The 15,022-nt window shown below is 54.6% G+C and overlaps 1 protein-coding gene across 5 annotated transcripts in view; it reads right to left on the bottom strand.

Moving 5' to 3' along the window:
• The window catches only part of COL27A1 (collagen type XXVII alpha 1 chain), a 157,781-nt gene that overhangs the window by 34,630 nt on the left and 108,129 nt on the right, over nucleotides 1–15,022 (bottom strand). For all 5 annotated transcript variants that reach the window (XR_010130328.1, XM_031014649.3, XM_055350483.2 and 2 more), the window contains 9 exons: nucleotides 14,146–14,199; nucleotides 13,585–13,629; nucleotides 13,443–13,487; nucleotides 13,078–13,131; nucleotides 11,935–11,988; nucleotides 10,988–11,041; nucleotides 9,379–9,432; nucleotides 7,906–7,959; nucleotides 2,904–3,011 (listed from right to left, as the gene is read on the bottom strand). Coding sequence is in view for 4 of the 5 variants with exons in the window: in XM_031014649.3 (XP_030870509.2) it covers nucleotides 2,904–3,011; nucleotides 7,906–7,959; nucleotides 9,379–9,432; nucleotides 10,988–11,041; nucleotides 11,935–11,988; nucleotides 13,078–13,131; nucleotides 13,443–13,487; nucleotides 13,585–13,629; nucleotides 14,146–14,199 (522 nt within the window). In the remaining variant the exon portion in view is untranslated. The remainder of the gene's footprint in view (nucleotides 1–2,903; nucleotides 3,012–7,905; nucleotides 7,960–9,378; nucleotides 9,433–10,987; nucleotides 11,042–11,934; nucleotides 11,989–13,077; nucleotides 13,132–13,442; nucleotides 13,488–13,584; nucleotides 13,630–14,145; nucleotides 14,200–15,022) is intronic.

Here is a 15,022-nt window from a genome sequence, read left to right as displayed (position 1 = left end):
CACCACCACCACCATCACCCTCACCTCCACTCCACTCCCACCCCCACTATCACCATCACCACCAGCACCACCACCACCATCACCACCACCACCATCACCCTCACCTCCACTCCACTCCCACCACCACCATCACCATCACCACCACCACCATCACCCTCACCTCCACTCCACTATCACCATCGCCACCAGCACCACCATCACCATCACCACCACCACCATCATCACCACCACCACCACCATCACCACCACCACCATCACCCTCACCTCCACTCCACTCCCACCACCACCATCACCATCACCACCAGCACCATCACCCTCACCTCCACTCCACTATCACCATCGCCACCAGCACCAGCACCACCATCACCACCTCATCACAGCCACCACTACCACCATCAACACCCCCATCATCTTCATCATCACCACCACCAACACCATCATCAGTACTACCACCATCACCATCACTATTATCATCATTACCACCACTACCATTGCTGCTGCCCCCACCCACGCCATCCACTCACCATCGCCACCAGCCACCACCAGCCTCTAGTCACTTTCTCCTCTAAATTTATAAAGACAATCTTCTGTATTTCTGGTGCATTTTATAAAGTGCTTTCCTACCCTAAGTTTTATTTATTCTTTATAGATAAGAAAACCAAGGCTCAGAGAGGGGCAGTGATTTGCCCAAAGTCACACAGAGAATGAGTTACTAGAGCCAGAAACTCAAGTTCAACCTCAGGACTCTGGTTCCAAGGCTATTTCTGCCATGTGTTCCTGCCCATTCCACAGCCATGATACTCAACACTCACTAAAAAAGGGTCCCTAGAACGCAGGAGCTCAAAGTAATCTCAGCACACATTCCTTCCAAACCCTCCAAGGGCAAAACCAGAGAGGGCAGGGGGCGGGTGAAAGGTCGCAGACCAAGTTCCTAATGCAGAATCCTGGCCCGGGACCCTCCTGCTAAATTCCCCTTGGCCTACTTCCCCGCCGCTGAGTCAAGCCCGGGGGAAGCCTCCTGGCTGACTCAGCACCCTCGTATTCTTCTCTAGTTTGGTGAGTTCATTCTGTTGCAGCTGTTTAGGGGGATTGGCACTTCAGTGCTATTTTTAGGAAACAAATATTTTCCCACAACCATAGTTTGTTGCAGGCTAACTTGGATCTCTCCTAGGTTAGTCATGTAAACACTTCAGGGGGGACAAACAGTGTCAAGAGCAGGCCTGAATCAAACTGGGCTGCTTTGCCTAGGTAACAACGTCAGTCTCTCCGCTTGAGGGATGAAGAGTGAAAATGACACCCCAGGGAGACTGGGATGGCAGCAGAGGCGTGAGTTCTCACCACCTGGTTGGCTCAAGGTAGATGCCAGCAGGCCTGTGCATTTGGGCATTTTGTCTACAAGGCCACCTAATCCACGGGTCCCAAGGAGTTCAACAGAACCGACCCAGCACTCCTGGGTCACACAAACCCTGCTCAACTGTACAAGACTACCACTGTCCCCCACTACCAAGTCAAGTTCCGAGTCATCAGTCCAGTATTTGCGACACTCAAAAATCAACCTTCCACCTGCCTCCAGCTCATCCTCACAGCCCCACAGCCAAGCCCTGGATTCCAACTCTGCCAGAGCACAGGGGCAGTATGCGTAGAGTCATGCAGGCCTAAGTTCAAATTCCAGCTTTGTCATTTCTCACTGTGTGAGCCTGGGAAGTTTCCTTTACCTCTCCAATTTTCCCAATCTTCAGGGGTTGCTATCAGTATCCAAGAGGGAACCTTCGAGAAAGCATTGGGCAACTTGTCTGTACATGTTGAAACAGGAGAATTCTGCTCCCTTCCCTATCGGCTTCTATGTCCCTCAAAGTCAGGGATGCTTTCTGATTTACCTCTTCAATCTCAGGGGACCTGGCCCAGGGAAGATGCTCGTGAGGGTCTGTAGACTGACTAAGTACATTTCTGTTAGGGTGGAAGAGCAGAGCTCCTCCGTCTTCTCAATCAACAAACAGACTTTGGTCACCTCTTCTTATGTGTCAGGTACTGTTTTTTTTTGTTGTTGTTGCTTGTTTGTTTTTTTGTGACAAAATCTTGTTCTGTTGCCCAGGCTGGAGTGCAGTGGCACAATCTCGGCTCATTGCAACCCCCGCCTCCCAGGTTCAAGTGATTCTCCTGCCTCAGCCTCCTGAGTAACTGAGACTATAGGCATGCGCCACCATGCCTGACTAATTTTTACATTTTTAGTAGAGACGGGGTTTCACCATGTTGGCCAGGCTGGTCTCCAACTCCTGACCTCAAGTGATCCACCCGCCTCGGCCGCCCAAAGTGCTGGGATTACAGGCGTGAGCCACCTCACCTGGCCAAGGCACTGTTAAAGACGTAAATGAAGGCCAGAAAAGGTCTTGGTCTTCATGGAGCCAAAGACATACACTGAAGGTTATGCATGTCCCTGAGGGCTCACAGCCCAGCCTGGGGGCAGGAATGGCTTTTTGGAGCAGGTGATGTCTTTGGTGATACCTGAAGGCTAAATAGAACTTAAGCAGGTGACAGGGGAGTGAGGAAGGGAGAGTGTCCTAGACAGAGCACGTGCAAAGGCCCAGGGGTAAGGGCCACAGCTTGTCCAAGAAACTGAAAAAAGTTTAGTGTGTCTGGATATGGGGGATGGATGAGATGAGGTTGGCAGGGGCCAGGTTTGCACAGGGCAGGGCAGCCAGGAGGATGAGTAACCGAGGTTGTTCTCCAGAGCCATGGAGCGTTGAGCAGATTAGTTCTCTGGCAAACTGCCAGGTGGAGAAAGGACCACAGCAGAAGATCCTTCAGTGGCACGACCAAAAGACCTCCCGCCCAGCTGCCTGCACAGGCATGAGAGTTCAGGGTACCCCAGAGCTCCAGGCGCTGCAAGGGGCCTGCACACTCACCCGGACACCAGTGACGCCAGGGGGGCCGGGGGGCCCGTCCTCACCCATCAGCCCTTCCTGGCCTTTCTCGCCATGTTCTCCATCAGGCCCTGGGTCTCCCCTGTCCCCCTGGGTGGCAGGGCATGAAGAGGGGAGAGAGAGAGAGAGAATAAGTTAGTTGCCAAGTGCATCAGAGGCCCCAAATCTCAGGGCTCCATTTAGGCATCCACAGCCAACTGGTCCCTAGATTCCCGATAGTTCCCTCTGCAGCCAAAAAGGCAGGGTGCTGTGACTCGGCTGCCAAGCCCAGTGTAGCTCTAAGCTTGCAAAAGGATGCATCCCAGACGTAGAGGCTCCCATGTGTCCCTGCCTGGGCCTGGGCTGCGAAGGGCAGAGTGACTCAGAGATAAGACCAGGTCCTGACTGCACCCACCCCATGTAGTTCACAGGAGACAAGGACAATTTCTCTCCAACTTAGACACATTGGGAGAACAAGAGTCTTATGAAGCAGATTCTTTTTTTTATTTTTTAGACAGAGTCTCACTGTCTCCCAGGCTGGAGTGCAGAGGCGCAATTATAGGTCACCGCAGCCTCGACCTCCTGGGCTCAAGCAATCCTCCTGCCTCAGCCTCCCAAGTAGCTGGGACTACAGGCACGTGCCACCATGCCCAGCTAATTGAAAAAAAATTTCTTTTTTTGTAGAAATGGGGTCTTGCTACAAGAGAGCTTGAGCCCAGGAGTTGGAGACCATTGCCCAGGCTGGTCTCCAACTGCTGGGCTCAAGCAATTCTCCCACCTCAGCTTCCCAAAGTGCTGGGATTACAGGTATGAGCTGCTGCAACTAGCTGAAAGAAATTTTCATCAAGAAAGAAAATTCACCCAATTCTCCTTCTCAGAACCACTCTTTCCATTTTTCTGAGTTGTATTTTCAATCCTCGATGACAAAAAACAGTGAATAATAATAATAATAAATGGTAGGTAACAGTTTGGATGGTATGTACCAGGCTCAGGGCAGTGAAGCAACTCTCCCAAGGCAATGAATCAGACAGCAGTAAACTAAGCTCTAAAGGCACAATCCCACTGGACTGCTGGTCTCCATCTTTGTTTGTTATAGTTACTGCTTTGCTCTATGGTGAACGTGCCCTCCTATCGCTCTGGGCTCTGCATGGCGATCATTCTTATCGGCTGCAGAATACTTTCTCTGGGGAGTGGATGGAGCTAACATTTATATAGCACTAACCATGTCAGGACCATAGTCTGAGTCCTTTAACATCTATTAACTGACTTAATCCCCACAAAAGCTTTCCAAGGCTGGTCTGCTTTTAGTCCCATTTTACAGAAGAGGAAACTGAGGCAGAGCTAAATCAAGTGGTCTGGCCCAGAGGCCCACAACTGGCTAGTGGTGGAGCTGGACTTTGAAGCAGGATCCTGAGCATATCCTCTTTACAGTGATAGGGCTGTAACCAAGGTCTTCTTGGGGCTTCGGACCTTTGGGGCACCTGAGGTTATTTCCTTGGAAAGGCAACCCTTGGCATGGGCTTTTTTTTTTTTTTTTTTAGACGGATCTCATTCTGTTGCCCAGGCTGGAGTGCAGTGGCATGATCTCAACTCACTGCAACCTCCACCTCCCAGGTTCAAGTGATTCTCCTGCCCCCGCCTCCCAACTAGCTGGGACTGCAGGCACGCGCCACCATGCCTGGCTAATTTTTGTATTTTTAGTAGAGACAGGGTTTCACCATGTTGGCTAGGCTGGTCTCGAACTCCTGACCTCAGATGATCCACTCACTTCGGCCTTCCAAAGTGCTGGGATTACAGGTGTGAGCCACTGCACCAGGCTGGCATGGGCTTTTTATGGTTTTGAAGCAATCAGTGTCACTCTAAGCTTGCCTTATCTCATCATGGTAATCTTTGCGTACTCTGAGAGAGATTGGGGGCAGGTGGGGTTCCAGGATGGGGCATGCAGGATTCCAGGATGGGGCGTGGGCTGTCACCCTCATCACCGTGAGCAGAGCAGGTGTGGAGTGCAGCACGGGCATGGCTGCTGAGGGGCGGCGTCCATCAGGAAGGGATGGGTGAGAACAGCAGGCTTGGAAAAGCATAGTGTGTCTTTACCAGTTCTGTCCCCCAGTGCCAAGGTTTACGAGGGACACTGATAAACTGGTGTGCATCCAGAGGAGAGAGAGCACAGGAAGCAGAGGGCATGAAGCTGGAGCCTGGGGCTTGGCCCTGCCCAGAAGAGAGGCTCAAGAAAGCAACTCATGATTGCTCATTGCTTCAAGCTGGGCCTGCTGAGGCCTGAGCTCTGGGGCAGGAGGTGGGTGTGAGGGAGTTGCTGGGGCAGTTTCTAGTTCAGTTGGGAAGATTTTCCAATGGAGCGGTCCAGAGATGGCACAGATAAAGGCAGAAGACTCCGAGCTGAGGCGTGGGCCAATGTAGAGCAGATCTGGGCACAAAGTTGTGCCCGGATCCCTTCCTGCTGGGAGCCTCAGCTTCTAAGCACAGCCTGGCATGAAGACAGGGGGCTGGCCTGAATAACTCTCCTGCAGACTCCTCTGGCTCTGGGATTCCATTTCTGGCTTGTCGTCCTGGCCACCTGTTCTCCTAACTCTCAGAGGCAGACAACCTGTTCCAGGTGGCTAGTCGGGTTTTCAACAAAGGGCCCTCACCTGGGATCTGCCTAACACCACACTCCAGGGGCTAACTGGACCCCTGGGGTGGGCGTCCTTGTGAATCTCATGCAGAACAGTCTCTGGGGGTTCCTAGAGATGCCCCAAATCCTCAGACATCTGCCAGTGCTCAGAGGAGCCTTGCAAGTCACCTTCCTTAACCCTCTTCAGTTACAGATGGGACAACTGAAGTGCAGACAGGTGGAGACTCCCTAATACCACCGAGTGAGTCAGTGCTGTGTGAACCTGGGGTTCTGGCTCCTTCTAATTCCAAGATTCTCTGCTCAGGGGATGATGCCTCCCTCAACCCTCAGGTTATGCTGCCTAAGTTCAAATCTTGCTACCGCTACTGAATAGTTGTGTGACCCTGGGCAAGTTTCCTCGTTTGTAAAATCAGGATCAAAGGATTACTGCAAGGATTGAAAGAGATAAACCATGTAAATAGCTTAGCAGCGTGTCTGGCATGTGAATGCTGGATAAAAGCTAACTATTACTGGTCACCACCACCATTGCCACTGTCAGCTGGACATCAGCAAAGAGATAACGGGTGTAAAAGCACTCTATAAACTATGAAGTGCTGTGCATATTCGAGACGCAGTTTCACCATGAGGGGTGATTCCTGGACAAACACCTTAAGAAAATGGGTCTCTCCTGGGATTCAATGTAAAGACCAGGGAAGATGCTGTGCATTTGAGCACAAGGACTCAGGTAGAATTGGCTCTGAAGGGAGGGAAAGAGGACAAAGTCAGGGCCAAAAAGCCATGCAAGGTGGAGGCAGAAGACTGCACGAGGCACCCAGGCTGGAAGACCCCCTCCCGCCCGCCTCAGTGGACATTCCAAGAAGAAAGGTGGCCGCCCAGAGTGGAGTGAGAAGGCTGCTGCTTCGTGCCTCAGTTTCCTCATCCGTCTAGTGAGGATGGTAATGTATCAAGCTTGGGAGAGCTGCTGGGAACATTAATTATTAAATGGGTTAATTCACATAAAGCCCTTTGAGTGGGTGGCACTGGGCACATGGCAAGTGCCCAAAGCATTTTAGCCATGACCTTCATCAGCATCACCACCCAGTGTAGCAGGCACTGGCAAAGAGTGTGGAGCAGCTGTCAAATGCTCCGGGTCTTGGGACTCGGCTGTACGCTTGGATGCAGCAGGGTTGGGGGAGAGGAGTCAGGCAGATGACAGACAGGGGGCGCTCTCGCTCTTGCAAGAAAATGTGAGGAGTCAGCAGGGGCCGGTCGCCAAGGCACCCTGGGAGACTGTGGGGAGGGGGTAATGAGGGTGGGCGGAAGCCTGTGGATGGGGAAACTGAGGTTCAGAGAAGGGGTCTGCTTCTCCGAGGTCACCTGGAGAGTAGGTGGGTGAGAGGGCATGGCCCTTAGGAACCTGGGCTGGGGAGCTGACTTGCGCAGGGTGACCGGCCAGCCTCGGGGAAAGCCCACCTGTGGGGTCAGAGCGGGGCCCAAGACGGAGGCCAGGGACTGGCCTGGCTGGAGATGGGTCTGGAGAGTCAGAGGGAGGTGCCCGCCTGCCCATCTGCAATTCAGGTGAGCTAAGGTGTCTCTTCAGAGTCCTGACATTTGTGGCTGACAGGAGGCTCTCAGGGAGCAGCAGGGTCAAGTTGGGCCAGCAGGCTTTGGCACCTGTGAGCCGTGGGTTTGAATTTTGGATCCTCACTCATAGCCATAGGTCCTGAATATACCTATGCCTTCCTCTGAGACTCAGCCTCTTCGCCTTTAGAATGGGTGCATGGCACAGCAGAGTGAGCAGAGGCTTTGGAGAAAAACGGGCCCAGATTTGGGTCCTGGATGTGCCAGTTGCTAGCGGTGTGTCCTTGGGCAAGTTGCTTCACCGCTCTGAGTCTCAGTTTCCTCATCTAAAGACAGAACTTCCGTTGTCCTATGGATCCAGCTGGTAAAGGGCTTAGCGTTGTACCTGGTATGTGTGTGACTAGTCCTCCCTAAATTGTGGCTTATAAGTCACTGGTGGTAATTATTATTTTCCTAACCTTCTAGGATATTTGGAAGATAACAGAGACCAAAGACCCTGGCTCTGGGCCTGGCGTAGTGCCGGTGCTCAGGAATCACCCTTAGCCAAGAGAAGCTGATATTTTAAGAAGGGTAGCAGGAAAGACTGGAAGGTGGTGATGGCCCTGGTCCCACCTGAGCAGGTGATGCAGAGGGCAGGGTGGGAGGTGGCTGCTGGACACTGCTGACCCTTCCCCATGCTGCTGTCAATGGGAGCTGGAGCTCTCATCTCAGATCTCTATGGGAACACAGTGTTTCTGGGAGGAGACTTAGGTCTTGGATGGGAAAGCAATGCCCTGCCAGGGTCCCCAGGCCCTGCCCTAAAAGGGCACTTACCTTCAGCCCATCAGGTCCCATGGGGCCACTGTCACCCTCGAGGCCTGGCTCTCCCTGGAAAAGGTGATGGAGAAAGAGGAGGAGATGTTACTGGGGAGGAGGCCCCGGTGTGCTTTTCCTTTCTTCCCCCTCCCTGGGGCAGGACACTGACCCCTGGATCTCCAGGCAGTGGGACCCTGGGGGCCCTGGCACACAGTGGGTGCATGGTAGCCAGGGGCTGAGTTAGCAAATGAACAGGAAGGTTGAGGTGCCCACCCTCGGCTCTCCAGAAAAGGGGAGCAGACCCCCAAGCTACCGACAGCTCCCTCTGCAGGGTGACGTAGGGTGGGGGCTGCATGAGGTCACGAATTTAGAAGGTGCTTGTCATGGATTTGTCCTGAACATCATCTCTAGGCTGGTTGGCTGGGCTGCAGAGTGGCCTAGTAGTTAAAGACAGGCTTTGACATCAGCCAGACGTCAATGCTACTTCTTGGTTTCTCATTCACTGGCTGTTTGACCACAAGCAAACTACTTAGGTCTCATGGGCATCTGTTTTTTCATCTGAAAAATGGGGCTGACACCACCTTCTTCAAGGGTTGCTGTAAGGCATGGTGTAAGCGCCCCACACCTGGCAGCCATGTGAGATACTATTACTGGAGCTGGAGTAAGCCTGCATGGAACTCCTTGGTGGAATCCTACTTCTCAGATGAGGAAAGGGAGGCCAGTCTTTCGACTTTTCTTCCCAGCAAGCTCGGGAATGACAGCAAGAACAGAGTCCCTGGCTGACCCTCAACCAGGCTTGCCCTTCCAGCTCTAGAGACGCCCCTGGACAACAGTTCTTGAAATGGCCATCAAATTAAGTTTGGGTCTCTCTCTGCTTTTAGAATTCATCACTGTTCAGAGTCTGAGCTGGAAAGGGCCTCAGGGGCCGTCAGGTGCAGGATGGCAACGATGTGCCAGTTGGGTGGTCCGTGCTCCCCTTGTACCCATGGCAGGTATCACTTATCAACCCGCTGGAATGCAAGCTCCAGAGACAGGCCTCCGTTACTCACTGCTGTGCTCCTTGTGCCTCGAGAAAAGTGCTCGACACACAGTGGGCATAGGATGCGTGCTCATCATTCCCTTTCCTGCCGAGACTCGACTGAACCTCAACATCCTTCTTTTTTTTTTTTTTGAGATGGAGTCTTCCTCTGTCACCTGGGCTGGAGTGCAGTGGCATGATCTTGGCTTACCACAACCTCCAATACCTGGGTCCAAGCGATTCTCCTGCCTCAGCCCCCCGAGTAGCTGGGACTACAGACCACAAAATGCCTTTCTCTACACTGTGGAAATGCTGGCCTACCAAGAGAGACTGGGCGAGGCTGTAGACATTCGTAGTCTATTTCTGTAACTGAGGAAACTGAGGCTTAGGGAGATTGAGAAAAGCCGGTCTCTTCCCCTGCTGCACCCACACACCCTGGGGGCTTTCAGGAAGAATAAATTGCTTCAACTTACCCGTTGCCCAATGAGGCCCTGCTCCCCAGGAGTGCCCAGGGGTCCAAGGTCACCCTAGGAGAAGCCGAACAAAAGTCCTTGGGGGTGGGTAGGACCAGCCCCAGCTCTCGACACCCCTTCCCGTTTCCACCAGCTCTGACTTTGGGGTGTGGGAGGAGGAGCTGGGGAAGGTCCTTCTTCCCAGGGACCACAGAGAAATCGTAAAACACCAACCAGAGCTCCTGTTCCAAGTAAGCCTTGTCCACGGACTTCTTCTCCCACGCCGGGACAGGAGGACCATTAGCACCACCACCACCACCATCATCCTATTAATAACTAACTGTACTGTTCTGTACTGTTCTAAGGACTTTTTTTGTTTTGTTTTTTGAAACAGGGTCTCATTCTGTCGCCCAGACTGGAGTGCAGTGGGGTAATCACAGCTCACTACAGCCTTGATCTCCCAGGCTCAAGTGATCCTCCCACCTTAGCTTCTCAAGTAGCTGGGACCACAGGCATGCGCCACCATGCCTGGCAGATTTTTAAATTTTTTGTAGAGATGGGGTCTCGCTACGTTGCCCAGGCTGAGGACATCAGTTTTTATATTAACATATTTGACTTTCAAGACAGCCCTGCAAGGAAAGGTATTCTTTTAGAGGTGAAGCATCAGAGGCATTGGGGGAGTTCGGTAAGGAGCCCAAGCTCTCGTGAGACTATTCAGTGACAGATTGAGGATCCGAACCTGGGCAGTCTGGTTCCAGGAGCCTTGGATGCAGCAATGGCAATTATGTGACTTTATTCTTCCTTGAGAGACTTGAAGAGAAACCCAAACGAGGAGGAAGCCCTAAATGAGCCGGAATAAATGTCACCTGCCCCCTGCATAAAGGCCCTAAAAGGGTCTTTCTCATTGGAGAATTTTCAAGCTATGCTCCCTGCTGGTGTCTAGGGGCACAGGAGGAGGGCAGAGCTCTGAGCCCCCAGCCCTGCTCCAGTGGAAACAATCCCACTTCTATCAGTTTTCTACGTGGGGTGGTTTTCTTCATTGGTGTTTGAGCAAGGGATTTTGGGACTAGGCCAAGTCTGGCAGCCCCCGGCCTGGTCCAACTCCCTCTTTGAATGACAGGGAGACTTAGGCATGGAAGGGGGTGACTGGACTCAAGTCTCACAGCCCCTCTGCGGGCTCCCCTGGGCCCTGCCTCAACAATGTCCACGGGCTAGCCAGCATCACTCATCAGCTCTGGGGCCTCCAAGGGGAACAGCGTTCTCTTCCAACAGCAGAATGGGGAGGGGGCTCTCCCCAGAGTCCATGTATCAATGGGCACCTGTTTCTCAGCAGGTAATGAGGGGCACTGGCACCGAGCTGCAGATGGTATCGCATGAGGCCAGGAGGTACAGCCACCCCAGCATAGAGGCAGGGGCAGGTGCCCGAAAAAACATTACCTCACAGAGGGCACTAGTGGGGGCTCCACATTCCACTCTGGCCCTAACCAGGCCCCACTCCCCAGCCAGGAGCACAGAGAACCCATTATCCCAGCCACAAGAAAGGCCCATTTCTCTTCCATGGAGAGGATGTGGCCACCATCTGGGAGCTGGTTTCAACAAGTCATTTTTCTCTTCTTTCATCCCACCTCACCTTCATCCCGGCTTCCCCAGGAAGGCCCGGTTCTCCCACTGCACCTGGCGGCCCCTGAAAGAAAACGCCATTGGTCCCTCCTTGAGCAAGAGCTGCCCCCTGGTTGTAAGCAAGGGGGTAACTGAGGCTCCAAGAGGGCAAGAGAATGCCCAGGGTCACACAGTACAAGAGATGCAGAGGTGGGAGCAGCCTGTAGCTTCTTGGAGCTTGGAGGTGGAACTAGGGGGCTGGGGTTGGGCGCAGGCTGGCTGAGCTTTGGGACTACCCAGAGGCTTCTAGAGCCTTCTCCCGTCCCACAAGTGTGGTTTACCACACCAGGGGCCCTTTGGCAAGCAGAGGGAAGAAAATTTCATGATTCACAAAAAGACGGGGGAGGAAGCCATTGGATGCTGTGTTTAGGGCCAAGTGATTCTAACCCTTCTCTCTACAGCTGAGCCAGCATGAGGCGGGTGGGAAGCAGCCCTGAGTTATCACCGTGGGCATGGCTGCAGCCCTTGCATAAACCCTGGGGCTTGGTTTTTCCCTCTGGATAAGGCAGGGGTGTCCGAGGCTCCTTCCAAGTTCCTTGCTGCATGACCCTTGGGGGCTGGATCGACAGTCAAACCTCTGCTGGGGCAAAGTCCCAGCAAGGTCAAGGTTGGGAGGCATCCATGCTTCCAGTGATGCCCAAAGAGGCAATGCCAGCCCCCACAAGGGTCCTGGTACCTCTGTGTCCCACCCAATGCCCCTGGACTAGGAGCCCAGCTCCTCAACCTATGACACCAGGACGGATCTACCCTCTCTGCCAGGGCATCCACCCTTCTCTGAACTACACGGTACATGACCATCTCCCTGGGCCAGGACAGGGAATGGCAGAAAGAGGCTCCTGGGGAGGAGGGAAGGGAAGGGCTGATACATCCCCAGCAGCATCATGGGACGAATAAGGGTCTCGGGTCTCTTACACTCACCTTGGGTCCCATCTCTCCTGGAGGCCCAATTGGCCCCTGGGGTCCCTGAGGGCCCTGGAAGACAGACAGATACACAGATAGTTGGGAGAGGCCAGCCTGGGCCCTCTTTGGGATCTGGAGGGGTGAGTGAGGGAGCTGACCCCCAGAACCGGGGACTCTGAAGCACACCCCTAGTCCGCCCCAGCCACACCGAGGGTCCTGGTGTCTGCGGCCCCTCTTCCCCACTGGTATCTGTCATACTCCCTCCAACACAGCTGCACACTCTCCTATCCACCCACCTAAAGCCCAGGGGGCCCTCCCTGGTCAGAAACCTCCTAGCTCTTGAGTCTTGCTCATCTGTTGCCCCTGCCTGGAACGCTCTTTCACCTCGGATCCATGTCTGGAAACCCCCACCCCCAGCCAACCCACCGTTCAAAAGGGTGACTCCTTGGGCCTCAAGATGTGGGAATGCAGCAGCGGCCTTGAGGATGGGAGCCTCCTGTCCTCCCCTGCCCTGTGCAGGAGTCATCCTTCTAGCCCCCTGGAGATTCTGTCCTCTCTCTGCCATCTCTTGTAGCACCACTCTCCAGCCTCCTCATGGGGCTCCTGGACTGTCCCCCTACACCTGTCCTCCCAGGGACATCTTCTGGAAGGCAAGTTGATCGCCCTTTCTGCTTCAAGCCCTTCCATGGTTCCCTGTTGCCCTTGGGACAAAAAGTACAGTGTCCCCGTGGCCTTGGGCGACTGGAGCCTGCTGCCTCCTCCTGCCCTTTCCGAGGTCCCGCTTTCCACTTCAGCCATGCTGGACTCTGCAGTTCCCGGTCAGCTTGTTCGTTTACTCTTATCTTCACCTCCCTCCCTCCTGCTTTTCCCTGTGCCAAGCACTCCCTATACATTTTCGCATTTCATCTTCACAACAGAATGGCAAGGCAGAGACAATCACCCCCATTTTCCTGGCAAGAAAACAGGCTGGAGGCCAAGTGAGCTGAGCCTCAAACCCAGAGCTCCTGGCTTAGTGCTCGCCACCAACCCCAAGGCCTGGCCCACAGGGGGTTAGAGGCCAGGCATGGTCCCTTTCCAACCCTTCTCCTTATCTGACCACCTGGCCCACACCCCCAGGTGCCAGCGGCAAAGAAGCAGAAGAGGGAAGGAAAGGGCTCTTACCGGTTCTCCTGGGAGGCCCTTGGTGCCTGGGGGGCCTGAGGGACCCGGGATGCCCTGCAGAGACAAGGCAAAGGTGACCTTAGGACCTCCATGGCCTTCTCTGCCCTGTCTTGACTTCAAGCAAGCCATCCTAGTGTATTTGGGTCCCCTCCTCCCACACCGGGTGACAGATGGGAAGGCTGAGACCCAGAGAGGTGGGGATGTGCTGGAGGAGCTTCAGTGCAGGGCAGGTGGGCAACCAGAACCTTCGGGGTTTCCACAGAAGGACAGGAACTTGGTAAAAGTGGTTATTATCAGCACCCCACCCGCCCCCCACCCCCATCAAAAGCCCCATGTAGAGAATTTCAAGAACTGGTGCTACTTACAGGAAAGCCTCTCGAGCCCAAGTGCCCTCGCTCACCAGCCACACCCTGGAAGCACATGTGGGGGTCATTACAGGCTCAGATCACAAAGCAGGCAGCAGGGAGGGGGCCTGCGGCTGGCCTGCTTGGCCTTGGCCTGACATACCTGCTGTCCAGGCCGGCCCGGTCTGCCCTGGGGTCCTGGAGGGCCCTGTGGGAAGCAGAGCACGTGAAGGTGGGAGAGGGTGCTTGGGAGGACTGTTCCCCAAAAAGGGACCCCTCCACATGGGAGATAAAAGGAACCCGTTTGAGGCCACAGAGTCTGCCCCCTTTCCATGGTGCAGATGGGAAAACTAAGGCCTGACAAGGGGAGTGGCTTGCCACCGTCACCAGCTGCTCCAGGTGGAGAACCAAGGACCCCTTCCTAAGGGATGGGGCTGCCAGAAGCAGTCTCGGCTGTCAGGAGCCTGGTGGGGCTTGGGGTCCGGCGAAAGGGTCTGAGGATGTGTATGATCTCCCTCCTCCTTTCTTGCTTTCTCTTTATTGGGCTTGCAGTGAGGGGTCAGGAGGAGTGGAAGGGCTGAGCCCTCAGAAAGAGCCCTGCAGCCTCCATGGGGCTCCCTTTGTTGTCCCTAAGGGGCGTTGTTCTGAGGAGGTGTGAGCCTTGTTCATGATTCCTGACCCAGTGTCGGAGGAGTGAGGAAGGGCAGGCCCTAGGGGTCGGTACCTTCAGGCCCCTGGACCCTTGCTCCCCAGCTGGTCCGTCCGGTCCTCGGGGACCCTGGAATAGGAAAAAGGGACTAGCACACCGGACAGCAGGGGTCTCCCTCGGGCCGAGAACCAGGAGGGCGGGGCTGCTCCGAGCCTGGGGCCTTCCCCTGCACAAGCCCCGGCCCCCTCCTCCTCCCACTTCCCACACACTCCCCACTGAGGTGGTCACCCTCGTGCAGCGCCTTCGAGACAGCTCTGCAGAGGCTGCAGCATGAGTAGACTCAGCTAGAGGCTGACGCTTCCAGAAGGGGGCTGGGGCACTAACGGCCCTGTTCAGAGAGACCTTGGGGGTCACCCAGCCAATCCATTTCACAGACGTGGAGACTGAGGGCCACAATCGAGTTACACGTGGCCACGTCCACATGGCCAACTCTTCAGACTCTGCTGCCATGTGCCATTCCCAGAGCACACACGGGGCAGAAACAGGTGTGTGGGCCACAGCCCTCAGGGGAAACTGACAGAGCAGGACCTGGGAAGAACCTGCATGTCCTTCCCAGATGTGTGGAGCAGCCCCATCTCTAGCCAGACGTGCAACGAATACAGCCCAGCTCACAGAGGAAGAGCCCATGAGGTGGGGGCAGGAACAGGGCAGGATTTTGCACGAGGGACTGGGAGTCAGGCTGCTGCTCCCTGGAGCCCTGGGCTCAGGCCTGACCCCTGACACTGGAGTCTTGGTCCCTGATTGCTGGGAGACCCCAGGGGCAGGTGGAGTCCACCCCCATCCCCCCTGCACAGATGGGAATACTAAGGCCCAGCCAAGGGAAGTGACTTAGCTAAGGTCCCTAACACATTAGCTGCTCTCATCCCCCATGTGGGCTCCACCCACTGCCCCA

Source organism: Gorilla gorilla, chromosome 13 (assembly GCF_029281585.2).
Source record: "Gorilla gorilla gorilla isolate KB3781 chromosome 13, NHGRI_mGorGor1-v2.1_pri, whole genome shotgun sequence".
NCBI classification, from domain to species: Eukaryota; Metazoa; Chordata; class Mammalia; order Primates; family Hominidae; genus Gorilla; species Gorilla gorilla.
Note: the sequence above shows the minus strand (reverse complement) of the source record. Positions and strands in the feature narration are given on the sequence as shown.